Consider the following 15944-nt stretch of genomic DNA (forward strand, 5'->3'; position numbering starts at 1 on the left):
AACTGTTATAACTTTCATTTTCATTCCTTATATCCTTAAATCTCAGTAAGTGTTCACTATATGGTCTTAAGTACAGAAAGAAACCTGTTAAACCAGCAGCTTTCAAAGTTTTTAGCCATAACCCATAGTAATAAATATATCATAACCCAGTACACACATACACATATATGTAACTGAGCCAAAGGACATGAACTTTCAACCTCACCACTTCCAAATGCATTCTAATGACTCTAATCTTGTTCACTCAAAATGAAACAAAAAATGGTCAGTATCTTCCAAATTGATTTCACAACCCTTTTCTTGTGACCCACAATTTGGAAAAATATATAATATACATAGTTTTTACATTGGGGTCCACAAGACTGAGGTACCCTCAGAAAAACACAAAGTGAAAAGATAATTCTGCCTACTAAATTATGAGGATTGTTTTTTTAAAAATCACCTTTCTAAATCATTCCTGAACTTGTTAAATAATATTCCACTTGCCATACACAGAATGAAAATGTCCATTTGTTTTATGTTTACAAAAACGGACATGATTTGATGCTTGCAAGTGACCTATCCATCCCAACTAAACTCTTCATAAATCTGCCCCAAAATTACTAACTTCATTCAAAAGCCACCTGAGTAGAGAAATAAAAGAATTTCTGCCTGAAAATACATACACTCACATGGTAAGTTTGCACTCATAAAACTTCCTGCTCTAAAAACTTATACTTCAACATTGGCTTAAAAAAGAAAATCAGGCCGGGCGCGGTGGCTCAAGCCTGTAATCCCAGCACTTTGGGAGGCCGAGGCGGGTGGATCACGAGGTCAAGAGATCGAGACCATCCTGGTCAACATGGTGAAACCCCGTCTCTACTAATACAAAAAAAAAATTAGCTGGGCACGGTGGCGTGTGCCTGTAATCCCAGCTACTCAGGAGGCTGAGGCAGGAGAATTGCCTGAACCCAGGAGGCGGAGATTGCGGTGACCCGAGATCGCGCCATTGCGCTCCAGCCTGGGTATCAAGAGCGAAACTCCGCCTCAAAAAAAAAAAAAAAAAAAAAAAGAAAATCAGTGGCAGGGTTGCAAAAAGTTAATTAATTTAATTAAAAAGTGCCAAAACATGAAATGAAACATGCACATGTAACAGTCCAAAGATTACAAACACATTCCACTTAGACTGTCTACCATTAGAAGATTTAAAGCATTTTTTAAAATTCTTTTTAGTGTTTTTGTTGTTGTTGTTGTTGTTGTTGAGACAGGGTCTGGCTGTGTTGCCCAGGCTGGAGTGCAGTGGCACAATCTTGGCTCACTGCAACCTCTGCCTCCCAGATTCAAGCCAGTCTCCCACCTCAGCCGTCCGAATAACTGGAACTACCGGCATATGTCACCATGCCCAGCTAATATTTGTATTTTTTGTAGAGACAGGGTTTCACTATGTTGCCCAGGCTGGTCTTGAACTCCTGAGTTCATGTTATCTACCCGCCTCAGCATCCCAAAGTGCTAGGATTCACAGGCATGAAGAACCTCATCCAGTCTCATTTTTAATAATTCTTAACCAGTCTTCAACTTGTTTGCATTATAATACTATTCCTATACCCACTTCACAGCTGCAGTGGTGTTAGGTTTTTTTTTTTTGAAAAGGATAAAAAGTATTATATTTTTAATCTAAAAAATTTAGGATCTGCATATCACCAAAAAAGCCAAATTGGCATAATACAATGATGACCACTACTAAAATTTTATGATTTATCTATCAAAAAATTATACTAGCCAGGTCGGTGGCTCGTCCCTGTAATCTCAGCACCTGAGGAGGCTGAGAAGGTGAATCACTTGAGATCAGGAGTTCAAGACCAGTCTGGCTAACATGGAGAAAACCCATCTCTACTAAGACCATAAAAATTAGCAGGGCATGGTGGCAGACACCTGCCTGTAATCCCAGCTACTTGGGAGGCTGAGGCAGGAGAATCACTTGAACCCGGGAAGCAGAGGTTGCAGTGGGCCGAGATCACGCCACTGCACTCCAGCCTGGGCAACAGAGCGAAACTGTCTCAAAAAAAAAAAAAAAAACCTCACTGTAAAGAATGGAACATAAGCAGGGTGCAGCAATGCGTGCCTGTAATCCCAGCTACTCGAGAGGCTGAGGTGAGAGGATTGCTTGAGTCCAGGAGTTCTGGGCTGTAGTGCGATATGCCAATGGGGTGTCCACACTAAGTTCGGCATCAATATGGTGACCTCCCGGGAGTGGGGGACCACCAGGTTGCCTAAGGAGGGGTGAACCGGCCCAGGTTGGAAACAGAGCAAATTAAAACTACCGTGCTGATCAGTAGTGGGATCGCGCCTGTTAATAGCCACTGCACTCCAGCCTGGGCAACATAGCAAGATCCCATCTCAGAAAAAAAAAAAAGAGAAAGAGAATGGAACATAAGTATACAAAAAATACAAAAGCATGAACAAGGGATCGAGAGAGTATACTTAAAGAGAAGAAAAGTTAAGTGTAAACCAAATATGGAAGCAGCCAACCTCAAGGTTCCAAATGGGAATATTTGTAGTATGTGCTCTTTTAACATTCAAGTAGGGGTCTCAATAAATGTAGGGGTTTTTTGTTGCTGTTTGCTTACTGTTGCTTTTATTACCATGCTCTCAGTTTGGTGTTTATACAGAATGAGGTTTTAATTTAATTTTCTACAAAGGTTAGTGAGAAACACATATTTGAATTTTTGTATTTAAAAAGAAGTGAAGAGGGGCTAGGTGCACTGGCTTATGTGTGAAATCCCAGCACTTTGGGAGGCCGACGTGGGAAGATTACTTAAGCCCAGGAGTTTGAGACCAGCCCTGGCAACATAGTGAGATCCTGTGTCTACAAATATAAAAATAAAAATAAAATAATAAAAACCTAGCTGGGTGTGCTGCTACATGCCCAGGGTCCCAGCTACTCTGGAGGCTGGGATGGGAAGATTGCTTGAGCCTGGGAGGTTGAGGGTGCAGTGAGCTGTGACGGCGCCACTGCACTCCAACCTGGGTGACAGAGGAAGACACTGTCTCAAAATAAGGGTATGAAGAGGGAGAAGGGGATTCTCTAAAAAGTAAGTCTCATTTAACAGAAAAAAGTTAATTCCCAGGTTCCATGATAAGAAAAACAGTTATGGCCGGGCGCGGTGTCTCACGCCTATCTATAATCCCAGCACTTTAGGAGGCCGAGGCAGGCAGATCACAAGGTCAAGAGATCGAGACCATCCTGACCAACATGGTGAAACCCCCCCTCTACTAAAAATACAAAAATTAGCTGGGCGTGGTGGAGCACGCCTGTAGTCCCAGCTACTCGGGAAGCTGAGGCAGAAGAATTGCTTGAACCCAGGAGGTGGAGGTTGCAGTTAGCCGAGATCACGCCACTGCATTCCAGCCCAGCGCCTGGCGACAGAGCAAGACTCTGTCTCAAAAAAAAAAAAAAAAGGAAAACAGTTCTTAGAAGTTATATGCTTATTTACAAGCTTGCCTAAAAAAACAATAAAAATTTGCCTCCATTTCAATTAAAGACATATATTTCAAATACAATTTTATTCTCAGCACTGCAGAAAGAACACCTAGGAAAACCATTCTTAAATGACATTCAGATCTCAGAAGAACATCAAATGATACTTTTTTTTTTTTCTAACTGCCTTTCTTAGTGTTTCAAAGTAAGGCATTAAAACGCACTGGTCAGAATGAGATTTTCTTTTCAAACAATACATTCAGAATTCCTATTTTCTTCAAATTTTTTGATGAAGTTACCACCTAGCCTGGTCTGTCCTAAATGAACAAAAATATGCACTAAAAGAAAGCACACATACCATATGCGGTGGCTCACACAGGTAATCCCAACACTTTCAGGAGGCCAAGGTGGGATCTCTTGAGCCCAAGAGTTCAAGGCCAGCCTGAGCAACACAGCAAGACTCTGTCTCTACAAAAACTTTAAAAATTAGCTTGGCGTGGTGGCATATGTCTGTAGTCCAAGCTATTCAGGAGGCTGAGGTGGGAGGATCACTTGAGCCCAGGAGCTCAAGGCTAAAACAGGGAGTTATGATTGCACTCCCTATGTTTCCAGCCTGGGTGACAGACCAAGACTGTCTCTTCAAAAAAAACCACACACACAAAAAGAGCACATTGGGACTTCCAGAGAGCAGAAAATTTTCACTGATACATCTCAAATGCCAAAACCAGTGCCCAGCTCATGCAATGTACTAAAAAAAAATGTGTTCAAAGAAGACTGACATCTGTCTCTAGTACATCGTGTTAACCATGACTGTGCACTAACCTATGAGCCTCTGTGTCATTTTTTAATGAAGGTAACTTAAAAGAGTACCTGTTACCCCAGGACTCAGTCTAAGTCTTCAAAGGTAAGAGGCAGAAATGAAAGATGTCATAATGGGAAAATGTTCATTAATCAACTACTATAGTAAACCTTAGACAAAACAATACAAATAAAATGAAAACTCAATAGTAAAACCACAAATGTGGCGAAGAAGCAGAACCTCATGAGATTGATCAAAGTGATAATAGATGTTAGTATTTTCAAGTTTTATAATAGTATTGGTATTACTTTTTTTAAAAAAAATTCCTTTTCCTTTAAAGATACATACTGGAAACATTTATGAATAAAGTAATGTGCTTCAAAAACAATGGGGAAAGGGGATGATAAAAAGAATATAACTTGCCATGAGTTAACTGATGATGGGTGACAAGGCTCATTATATTATTATCTTCTTTTGTATATTTTTGGTATTATTCATAATAAAAAAATGTTTAATGAATAGAGTTTAAATACTAAAATCTTCAAATCAGAAACACACATATGCTCATTGGCCAGTGATGTTCAGGAAGAAATAGCCAATAAACTAGTGAAAAGAAAACTGACAAACTGTTTTCAGGAAATTATTGAGAGGTTTCTGGAAAATGGTAAGGGCCTCAAATATTTTTGGAAAAAAGTATATGTATGACAGTGTCATGAAAAGTCAAATGTGTGCATGTGTAGGGACACAGGGTATATGGGAACTCTACACTTTCCATTCAACTTTGCTGTGAACCTAAAAACTGCTCTCAGCAATAAAATTTATTATTTTTGAAAAAATCATTATGAAATGCGTCTTCTTGTGCTATTATACAACTTTGTCAAAAAAATTCATGTTCTCCAAAATCACTTACTTTTTTTCTCCCTATGGAAAATCAACTTTCTCACTACAAAGAAACCTTGGTTCTCATTTCGAATGAACACTTATTAACTAACAAACCTCTGCTATCACTCTCTGTAACTGGTTCTCACTGATAAGTTTGGTAATTTGTAAGATTTCAAGATTCTTTTACAAATAAAACCACTTGCATTTACTGTGTACTTCAATTTCAATACTATAATCATTAGATATTCTTTTTTGTTTGTTTGTTTGTTTGTTTGTTTGAGACAGAGTTTCGCTCTTGTTACCCAGGCTGGAGTGCAATGGCGCGATCTCAGCTCACCGCAACCTCCGCCTCCTGGGTTCAGGCAATTCTCCTGCCTCAGCCTCCTGAGTAGCTGGGATTACAGGCGCGCGCCACCACGTCCAGCTAATTTTTTGTATTTTTAGTAGAGACGGGGTTTCACCACGTTGACCGGGATGGTCTCGATCTCTTGACCTCGTGATCCACCCGCCTCGGCCTCCCAAAGTGCTGGGATTACAGGCTTGAGCCACCGCACTCGGCATCATTAGATATTCTTAAGTGCCTCATAACAGAAAATGCAGATTCCGCAGTTAGTATTTCCTTTCTTTCCCAACACAGAGATATGAATGTGGGTGCTCCAGTGGCCACTTGTTACTTTCCACAAGAGGAGGTCTGTGTATTTGACAACTCATACCTTGACTACACTTAAGTTTCTGGTGGTTATTTAATCTAATTAAATATGGTATGTGGTATCAACTGGGATAATTGATTCAGAAAGGCTATATAATATTTGTAATAATAAACAATTGTACTTGTAATTCTAAAGGGTGCCACAGTTTAATTAGCAAATAAAATGACTTCACAGTATAATGCAGGCACTTAATCATAAAACAATACAGAACATGTCACTGTAGCAAACAAGGGATCTAAATTTGCTTCATATTACACCAAACCCACATACTTTACTAAAATTCTGTTTAAAACACACGCACGCCCGCGCGCGCGCGCACACACGAATCATAGATGGGATAAGTTGTAGGAAATAATTACCCATTCACTTACTCTCCCTCCTTTTCCCTCCCTTTCGTCCAGACTAGTTGAAAAGGAACACAGAGCTAGAAAGGTCAAGTGATTTTTTTCTTTTTTTAAGACAAGTCTCCCCCTCTGTCGCCCAGGCTGGAGTTCAGTGGCGCGATCTCTGCTCACTGTAGCCTCTGCCTCCCAGGTTCAAGCGATTCTTCTGCCTCAGCCTCCCTAGTAGTTGGGATTACAGGTAAGTGCTTATTTTTGTATTTTTAGTAGAGACTGCGTTTCACCACATTGGCCAGGGAACTCCTGGCCTCAAATAATCCCAGCCTTCCAAAGGGCAGGATTACAGGCATTGAGCCACCATACCCAGAGCACCCAAGTGATTTTTCAAATAGTATGTTTTGGAGCCCAGAGGAAGTTTCAGGAGTTCTACTATCAAGGGAGAATTTTTTTTTTTAAGCAGTAAGGTTTTAATTTGCCTGAGGAATCCAATTTCATGTTTAATTTTTTTTTTTTTAGATGGAGTCTTGATCTGTCACCCAGGCTGGAGTGCAGTGGCATGATCTTGGCTCTCTGCAACCTCCACCTCCCAGGTTCAAGCAATTCTCCTGCCTCAGCCTCCTGAGTAGCTGGGATTATGGTGCGTACCACCACGCCAGGCTAATTTTTGTATTTTTAGTAGAGACGGCTTTTCATCATGTTGGTCAGGCTAGCATGGAACTCCTAACCTCGTGATCTGACCCCCTAGGCTTCCCAAAGTGCTGGGATTACAGGCGTGACAAAATCAAGTTTTAAGAATACCTTTCTTTAGACTGGGCGCGCAGCTCACGCCTATAATCCCAGCACTTTGGGAGGCTGAGGCAGGCGGATCGCAAGGTCAGGAGATAGATAGAGACCATTCTGGCTAACGCAGTGAAACCCCATCTCTTAAAAAAAATTTTTTTTAATTAAATTTAAATTTTAAAAAAAGAATACTTTTCAATTCCCTTCATTCTCATATTTCACTTACAGTGTCCATGAGCTGTCTGCTATTGTCCAAAGACCGTTAATTTGTTCCTACTTTCTCTGTTTCCTCAACTTCTCTGATTTGTTTACCGCTTTATGAAAAATTTGCTTTGGGGCCAGGCGCAGTGGCTCACGCCTGTAATCCCAGCACTTTGGGAGGCTGAGGCGGGTGGATCACGAGGTCAAGAGATTGAGACCATCCTGGTCAACATGGTGAAACCCCGTCTCTACTAAAAATACAAAAAATGAGCTGGGCATGGTGGCGCGTGCCTGTAGTCCCAGCTACTCAGGAGACTGAGGCAGGAGAATTGCCTGAACCCAGGAGGCGGAGGTTGCAGTGAGCCGAGATTGCGCCATTGCACTCCAGCCTGGGTAACAAGAGCAAAAGAAACTCCATCTCAAAAAAAAAAAAAAAAAAAAAAAATTTGCTTTGTGAGTTATTACATCACACAATCGCTCTTGATCAGACAGTTCTAGTACTTTAAACTGTCTGTACTGGAGAGCCTATATCACATGGCCAAGTATTTAAATCTATAGAAATAACCTTCTTCAGAGATGCTAAAAACATCTGAAAGTCTCAAAATGGATTTAAACTATTAAAAATGAAGAAAAAAAGTCAAAAAAGGCTGGGTGTAGTAGCTCACACCTATAATCCCAGCACTTTGGGAGGCCGACGGGGGCACATCACCTGGGTTCAAGACCACCCTTTGCCAACATGGTGAAACCCCGTCCCTACTAAAAATACAAAACTTAGTCTGGTATGGCAGCGCACACTTGTAATCCCAGCTACTCAGGAGGCTGAGGCAGGAGAATCATTTGAACCAGGGAGGTAGAGGTTGCAGTGAGCCGAGATTGTGCCACTGCACTCCAGTCTGGGCAACACAGCAAGACTGTCTCAAAAAAAAAAAAAAAGAAAAAGCCAAAAAGAGGGAACAAATGTAAAGCTTGAGAATCTCCCAAACCAGAACTTGGTCCCAGACACACCTCTGATGTCCTGATTAGGGGGTGCACATTTCTGGTAGGGGAGATAGTCCCAGTGCCTCTCAACTGCATTTACACTTTGGTCTTTAGAATGTACTTGACCTGTGCAACTGTTTACCAGTACTTTACAAATTCTTCAAACAGTTCTTGTACAAAGATACACACATTGACTGATGTGAAGCTTGACAGGATTAAAAAAATAAAACTGCAGAATACCACAGCAGAAACGGTTCTCAATTATTTAGTCCAGGCGAGGTGCAGTGGCTCACACATGTGATCTCAGCACTCTGGGAGGCCAAGGCAAGCAAATCACTTGAGGTCAGGAGTTCAAGCCTAGTCTGACCAACATGGTGAAATCCTGTCTCTACTAAAAATAAAAAAATTAGCTGGGCGTGGTGGAACTTGCCTATAATCCCACCTACTTGGGAGGCTGAGGCAGGAGAATCGCTTAAATCTGAGAGGTAGAGGTTGCTGTGAGCCCACTGCACTCCAGCATGGGTGACAGAACGAGACTCCATCTCAAAAAAAAAAAAAAAAAAAAATTATTTAGTCTAGTCCCCTCATTTCAAGCACAAGAATACTGAAACACATGATTAAGTAACTTTCCCACAGTCTCAGAGCTAGTGGGAGAAACTAGATTTTCTTTTCATTACCACTTTCTATTCTCCGAAGAACTAAATATGACCACTCAGCTTTCATCACACGTTTTGGCATTATTCAGATGTTCACTTATGCAACACAGAAGACTGAAAAAACAACAAGCACAACTATAAACAGGTCACCTTAACATGACTTAGGGAGAAAAAAAAAACACACCCAACCAAGATCACAACATGTCCCACTGCGTTCAAAATGTCTCATAGTGCAATCCCACCAATCAGCTTCCAGCATCTAACCACTATTCCAAAATAAAATTCTACCCGATAGCATTTCTTGCTGGTTATTTAGATATAAACTTAATACCATGGGTTCATGGGTATTAAGCCATCAAGCTATCTGCAGTTCAGCTCTAAACACTAAACATTAGCTCCACTGTTATTTTTAACCCTTTCTAGGTAAAAACTTTTTACCTAATAAGCCAAACAATAACAAAACTCGGGTGCTAACTTACCAAACTTGGTAACAGTAAATACTTCAGAAAACAATGCTTAATTATGAGTTGGTAGATTCTAGGTTCATAAATCCACACCAGACATGCCTTCACACCATGGCATATTTATATACTGTACATCTAAAAAAAGGCTGTTTATGTCCCCAGAAATGGTAGGTATTCTCTGGCAAGTCTAATTCAAGTGATTAAAATGGGGAATTACTGTGACAAAGTGACTATTTTTACTGTGCCTGAGTAACACAAAAACCTAGGAGGCTCACTTGAAAAAGCATTTGGATTGTAACTATTTATATTCTTTTTTGACTAACCGTGGTTCTTTTCCCTGTTGCATTCCTGCTTCTGCCCCTCACCCCCATTCTCCTAAGAATCCTAACACCAAAAACTTCTTTATACTCTAGTCAACAAGAGAGTTAACCTTGACATTTCATGATCCCTCTTGGAAGAGGGCAAATTACATGTTTTAGCTATGTTTCTTTTTAATTAAAAAGGTAATTACTCCCACCCACCCCTCAAGTGGAAATGAGAAATTTGTCAGAGGCCCCCTAATAACTGGCAAATAAGAATCATCCAGTGAAGAAATATAGACAAGACTATTATAAAACCCTGAGTCATCACTCAGTTCAATCAGCAGATTTGGGTAAACACTGAATAAGTGACTTTGTTTTGTGTGTTCACCCATCCATATCCACATGCGTGAACATACCATGTTACCAGAGTTTATGTACAGTTAACCAAACGAGATACAGCAAAATTCTTTCTTAAAAAGTTCTTCGGACACAGTAAAGACGCCCATCCAGCAAGTAAATCTAAACTTTTTTCCCCCGACTGTATTTTTACTAGTTTTTTTTTTTCTAATTTCATTGACACTATAGTTTGAAGATAGTTTATAAAGAACAACGTAACTCCTGAAGCTGATTTAGGTAATCTACGTTAATCTGAGCAACTCAACAAATTAACTCAAGCCTGATACCAATATCGCCCTAAACATCCTGATAGCGCTATTCCCTGTTTTCTTCAGTATCTTAAAGGTCTTTCCAAAAGAAATGTCACGACAGGAGCAACACACAATCCTTAGAATCTTAAACAACGTTGTCAACATTAACGTCAAAGACGTTAAGCTCAAGAATGAGGTCTAACTTTAAACCAACCTTTTCAATCAACTCCGCCAGGTCTGAGCGGGCCCCAAAAAAGCAGAACCCCTAAGTTTCCCTATGGCTTCCTTCCCATTCAGAAAGTTACTAGACGCCAATGGAGATGTGAAGAGCTGGGGATCGCAGGGGAAGGAAGAACCAGAGGAAGCACAGACAGAAGAAGTCAAGGAACTCCCTCAAAGACAAATCCTCTCTGCCCCGCCTCTCCCATGCGCCAAGGTCCAAGAGGACTCTTGGGAACGGCTCACCTCTCTCCCTCGGGGCCCGGAGCCCTCGGGCTCCCCAGGGCCCCACAAGTGGGAAGAAAACAAACCGAACGCTTCGGGAGAAGCAGCTGGGGAGGACATAGATGGCCGGTGAGGACCCGGGAAGTCCCATAGGAATGTGGCAAGGAGAACGGCTTGAGTGCTCCACTGGCTCTGTCATGACCGTGGGACAACCGCTCGGGGACAGCTCCAGCGAGGACAGAGCTAAGGGTCCAGTCCTCTGGACAAAGAGCACCCACCTCCGATACCTCTTACTGAGCCTTTCCCCCTCGCCTGGGCCGCAGGCCCGGGCACACTTACGTGGAGAGTTTCCTGGTCCAGAAGAGGCCCCCGGGCCATAGCTCTTGGAGCTGCACGGCCCGGCCCAGGTTGCATTTGATCTGGGCCAGCTGCAAGTCGGACTCGGCGTCTAGGCGCTCGGCATAGGGTAGCAGCTTGTTGTAGACGATTTCCTTCTGCGGGACGAAGCCCCGTGGCTCGGGACGCCCGCCAGGCTCCGGGGGCTCTCCGCCTCCCGCCCGCTCGGCCGGCTCCATGAGCCCAGGGACACCCCCCCCACCCCCTCCCACCCTAGCCCTCCCCGACCCCCACCCCTCTCCGGGCTCCGCCTCCTCCGCGTCGTCGTCGCCTTGGGGCCGCCGTCCTGGGACCGATCGCTAGGCCCCTTCCCTGGCCGGCGTGCTGCTGGGCCCCGCGCGGTTCCCGGTTCGTTGGCGGCAGCAGCGACCGCTCCGCCCGCCCCGCACCGGCTCGGCTTGTGACGCTGCAGCCACCAGGCCCAGAGGTTCCGGACCGGCCTCAAGTCACTTCCGGGGCGGGGCGGGGCGGGGCGGGGCGATGGCGTAGTGGGAGGAGGCGGTAGCTGCCGCTGGAGCGCAGGGGTCCGCGCCTTCCTCGCTGTCGGCACGGCTCCGAGCCCCGAGCCCCCGGCCTCACTGGACCAGCGCGAGGCTGCCCCACCGGAAACACGAGGCCGAATTCCAAGCTATTGTCCTGCCTCGCTGGGGGTCGCGCACTGGCCCCAGCAGCCCACCGGAGCCCCAGTCGCCGCGGCAGGCGGCGGTCGGCAGCCGGGTTGGCCTGGTCCCCCTAGCCGGGCACCCCCAGCTTCTAGGTTACAGGGGTTTATGAAAAAGTCCACGTACCCACTTGCTCCTTATAGATTTATTTACTCCATCCCACTTATTCCTTCTAGAATTATAATTCTGTCCCTTTTAAGACCCCATCTTTCTGGTATTCTGGCCGCCATCATTCCAAAGAAAATAGTTACTCACTGAATAAATACTAATTGAACAACTGTTTTGTGTGTAAGGCGCTCCGTTTAGGCTATTGAAATGGAAAGTTTAACTTGGTTTCCGCCCTCCCAAGGACTTAGTCTAGCAGAAATAAAGACGTGAATTACAAGATAATGCTCTTAATTGCTAGATAAGTACAGGAAGCCTTGGGAACTCTACAAAGAAGTTTAAACAAAGGAGTTGAGAGGGAGATACTTAAATTAAGCTGTAAGGGTTGAGTGCAAAGTTGGTTAGAAAAAGGAAGGAGGGACTAGGCTCGGTGGCTCACTCCTGTAATACCAGCACTTCGGGAGGCCGGGGCGGGAGGGTCGCCTGAGATCAGGGGTTCGAGACCAGCCTGGCCAGCATGCTGAAACCCCATCTCTACTAAAAATACAAAAATTAGCTGGGCGTGGTGGCAGACGCCTGTAATGCCAGCTACTCGGGAAGCTGAGGCAGGAGAATCGCTTGAACCCGGGAGGTGGAGGCTGCAGTGAGCCGAGATAGCACCATTGCACTCCAGCCTGGGCAACAGACCGAGACTCAGTCTCAAAAGAATAGAAAAGAAAAAGGAGGGAGAATTGGGCATGGTGGCTTACGCTGGAAATCCCAGTACTGTGGGAGGCCGAGGCGGGCGGATCATCTGAGGTCAGGAGTTTGAGGCCATCCTGGCTAACATGGTGAAACCCCGTTTCTACTAAAAATACAAAAATACAGCCAGGCGTGGTGGCTCGCACCTGTAATCACAGCTACTCCGGAGACTGAGACAGGAGAATCGCTTGGACCCGGAAGGCGAAGGCTGCAGTGAGCAGAGATCGCACCATTGCACTCCAGCTTGGGCAAGGAGATCGAAACTCCGTCTCAAAAAAAAGAAAAAGAAAAGTAAAAGGAGGGAGGAGAACATGTATTTCAGCTGAGAGAACAGCTCTGAAGCTGCAAGCATGTATTCTAGAAATTCTAAGTTCAAAATAGCGCAAGACAGGATAGGGAGAAATGAGACTGAGAAGGAAATCCTGAGGAATTCAGAGCTTTATCCTAAAGACAAACTTCCAAACGATGTTAAGCATAGCGGTGGAATGATATAATTTACATTGTTTAAGAATCACTCCATTAGACTTGATCCTCTTAAAAAAAAAATCACTTTGCCTTCTTCTGGAAAATGGGTTGGAACTGACAAGATTGGGAAATGGAGGACCCCTTAAGGTGTGACATAATCATGGCCTGAATGTCAGTTGAAATTGAGAGATACTTCAGCAGAATGGCTTGGGCTTAGTAGTTGACTGAATGTGAAAAATGAAAAAGGAAAGACAAGATGATGCAAGGTAAATAGTGAAGTCCTTCACTGAGATAAAGAACACAGCAGGAACAACTTAGGAGGCAGAATGCCTATGGGATGGGTATGTTGACATATGTATCAGGAGGGTGATCTAAACTGGGATGCAGATTAGACTGTAGGTGGACAGAAGGGAAGGAAATATACAATATGAGAAAATGGGGCCCTTGAGAAATCTCCTCCCACTTCGGCCTCCTAAGTGACTGGGACTACAGGTGCATGCTACCATACCTGGCTAATTTTTAATTTCTTGTAGAGGCAGAGTCTCAATGTGTTGCCCAGGCAGGTCTTGAACTCCTGGGCTCAAGCAGTCTGCCCGCTTCAGCCCTGAAAAGTGCTGGGATTACAGGGGTTAGCCACCACACCCGGTCAGAAACATAATCTTCAGAAGTATTTTAATTATATTAGAATGCTTCATTCTAATGTAATCAAATATCCAGACTTCTGCTGAATTGCAGTTATTAAAAGAACAAGAATGTAAGATCTGGTCTGAGGATTTAGGAGGAAAAAAGGCCGCCTTGGCCTCCCAAAGTGCTGGATTACAGGCATGAGCCACCATACCTGGCTGAGAAATGTTGAGTTTTTTCTAGTTCCTGTATGATTTTCAAGTTTTGAATTTTTCATTCCAAAATCATTTTCTTCCAGCCATTGTATCCACTTCACTTCATTTGAACTAGAGTATATTTGGAGTTCAGTTTCTCCTAAGGAAAACCATAGCTAAAAGAATGAATTTTTCTCTCATTATTTTAGAAATTTGTTAGACCTTCTGTTATTTCACTAAAATGTACCGAGATGTGGTTTCCTTTTTATTTTGTGGGGATTTGTGTTTTTTGAATTCATCAATTATTCAAAATTTTCACTCTTATATTTTTGTAATTTCTTTGTATTCTTCTCCTTGTAGAATTCCTGTTAGGAATTTGTTGTACTGCCGGGCGCATTGGCTCACTCCTGTAATCCCAGCACTTTGGGAGGCCAAGGTGGACGGATCATGAGGTCAGGAGATCAAGACCATCCTTACTAACACGGAGAAAAGCCATCTCTACTAAAAATACAAAAAATTAGCTGAGTATGGTGGCACATGCCTGTAGTCCCAGCTACTCAAGAGCTGAGGCAAGAGAATTGCTTGAATCCAGGAGGCAGAGGTTGCAGTGAGCCGAGATTGTACCACTGCACTCCAGCCTGGGCAACACCGTGAGACTCTGTCTCAAAAAAAAAAAAAAAAAAAAAAAAAAAAAAGAAGAGTATAGCATATTTACTCATGTACAGTACATGATACTTGATAATAAATGACTGTTACTAGTTTATGTATTTGCTATACTATACCTTTTATTGTTATTTTAGACTATGCTCCTTCTACTTATTTTTTAAAAAGAGGTAACTGTAAAACAGCCTCAGGCAGGTCCTTCAGGAGGTATTTAAGAAGAAGTCATCCTTATCAAAGGAGATGAAAGCTCCATGTTTGATGACCTTCTAGTGAGACAAGATGCGGAGGTAGAAGAGAGTGATATCAATTATCTTGACCCTGTGTAGGCTGAGGCTAATGTGTGTGTTTGTGTCTGCATTTTTTTTTTTTTTTTTGAGACAGAGTCTTGCTGTGTCACCAGGCTGGAGTGCAGTGGCACAATCTCGGCTCACTGCAACCTCCGCCTCCTGGGTTCAAGCGATTCTTCTGTCTCAGCCTCCCAAGTAGCTGGGACCACAGGTGCGTGCCACCGCGCCCAGTTAAATTTTGTATTTTTAGTAGAGACAGGGTTTCACCATGGCCAGGACGGTCTTGATCTCTTGACCTCATGATCCTCCCTCCTCGGCCTGTGTCTGCATTTTTAACAAAAAAAAATTTAAAAAGAAAGAATATATAAAAATAGAAAAATAGGAAAGAAAATAAAAAGTAAGGATACAAAAATATTTTGTGCAGCAGTACAATGTGTGTGTTTTTTTGTTTTTTGGTGTTTTTTTTTTTTTTAGATGGAGTCTCACTCTGTGGCCCAGGCTGGAGTGCAGTGGTGTAAACTTGGTTCCCTGCAACCTCTGCTTCAAGGGGTCCTCCCGCCTCAGCCTTTCTGGTAGCTAGGATTAGAGTCATGTGCCACCATGCCTGGCTATTTTGTATTTTTAGTGGAGACAAGGTTTTACCATGTTGGCCAGGCTGGTCTGGAGCTTCTCACCTCAAGTGACCCACCTACCTTGGCCTCCCAAAGTGCTGGAATTATAGGTGTGAGCCACCACACCTGGGCCAATGTGTTTGTTTTTTAAGCTAAGTATTATTACAAAAGAGTCAAAAAGTTAAAATTTAAAAGTTCATAGCTGGCCACCATGGCTCACATCTGTAATCCCAGCACTTTGTGAGGCCAAGGCAGGAGGTTCACTTGAGCCCAGGAATTCAAGACCAGCCCTGGCAACATAGCAATACTCCAACTGTATAAAAAAATGAAAAATTAGCCAGGAGTGGTGGCATGTGCCTGTAGTCCCAGCTACCTGGGAGGCTGAAGTGGGAGACTGCTTAAACCTGGGGGATGGAGGCTGCAGTGAGCCAGGATCTCACCACTGTATTCCAACCTGGGAGACAGAGTGAGACCCTGCCTCAAAACAATTTTTTTTTTTTATAAAATGAAAAAGTTACAGTAAGCTAAATTTAAT

At 43.3% G+C, this 15944-nt stretch overlaps 1 protein-coding gene across 1 annotated transcript in view; it reads right to left on the bottom strand.

The window, feature by feature from the left end:
* The window catches only part of PSME4 (proteasome activator subunit 4), a 108835-nt gene extending 97599 nt beyond the window's left edge, over nucleotides 1-11236 (bottom strand). The window contains exon 1 of the mRNA XM_021672856.2: nucleotides 11001-11236. Coding sequence (XP_021528531.2) covers nucleotides 11001-11236 — 236 coding nt within the window. The remainder of the gene's footprint in view (nucleotides 1-11000) is intronic.
* Nucleotides 11237-15944: the final 4708 nt, after the last annotated feature.

The sequence above is a fragment of the Aotus nancymaae genome, unplaced genomic scaffold (assembly GCF_030222135.1).
Source record: "Aotus nancymaae isolate 86718 unplaced genomic scaffold, 86718_ANA_hifiasm-v0.15.2.pri h1tg000057l, whole genome shotgun sequence".
NCBI lineage: Eukaryota > Metazoa > Chordata > Mammalia > Primates > Aotidae > Aotus > Aotus nancymaae.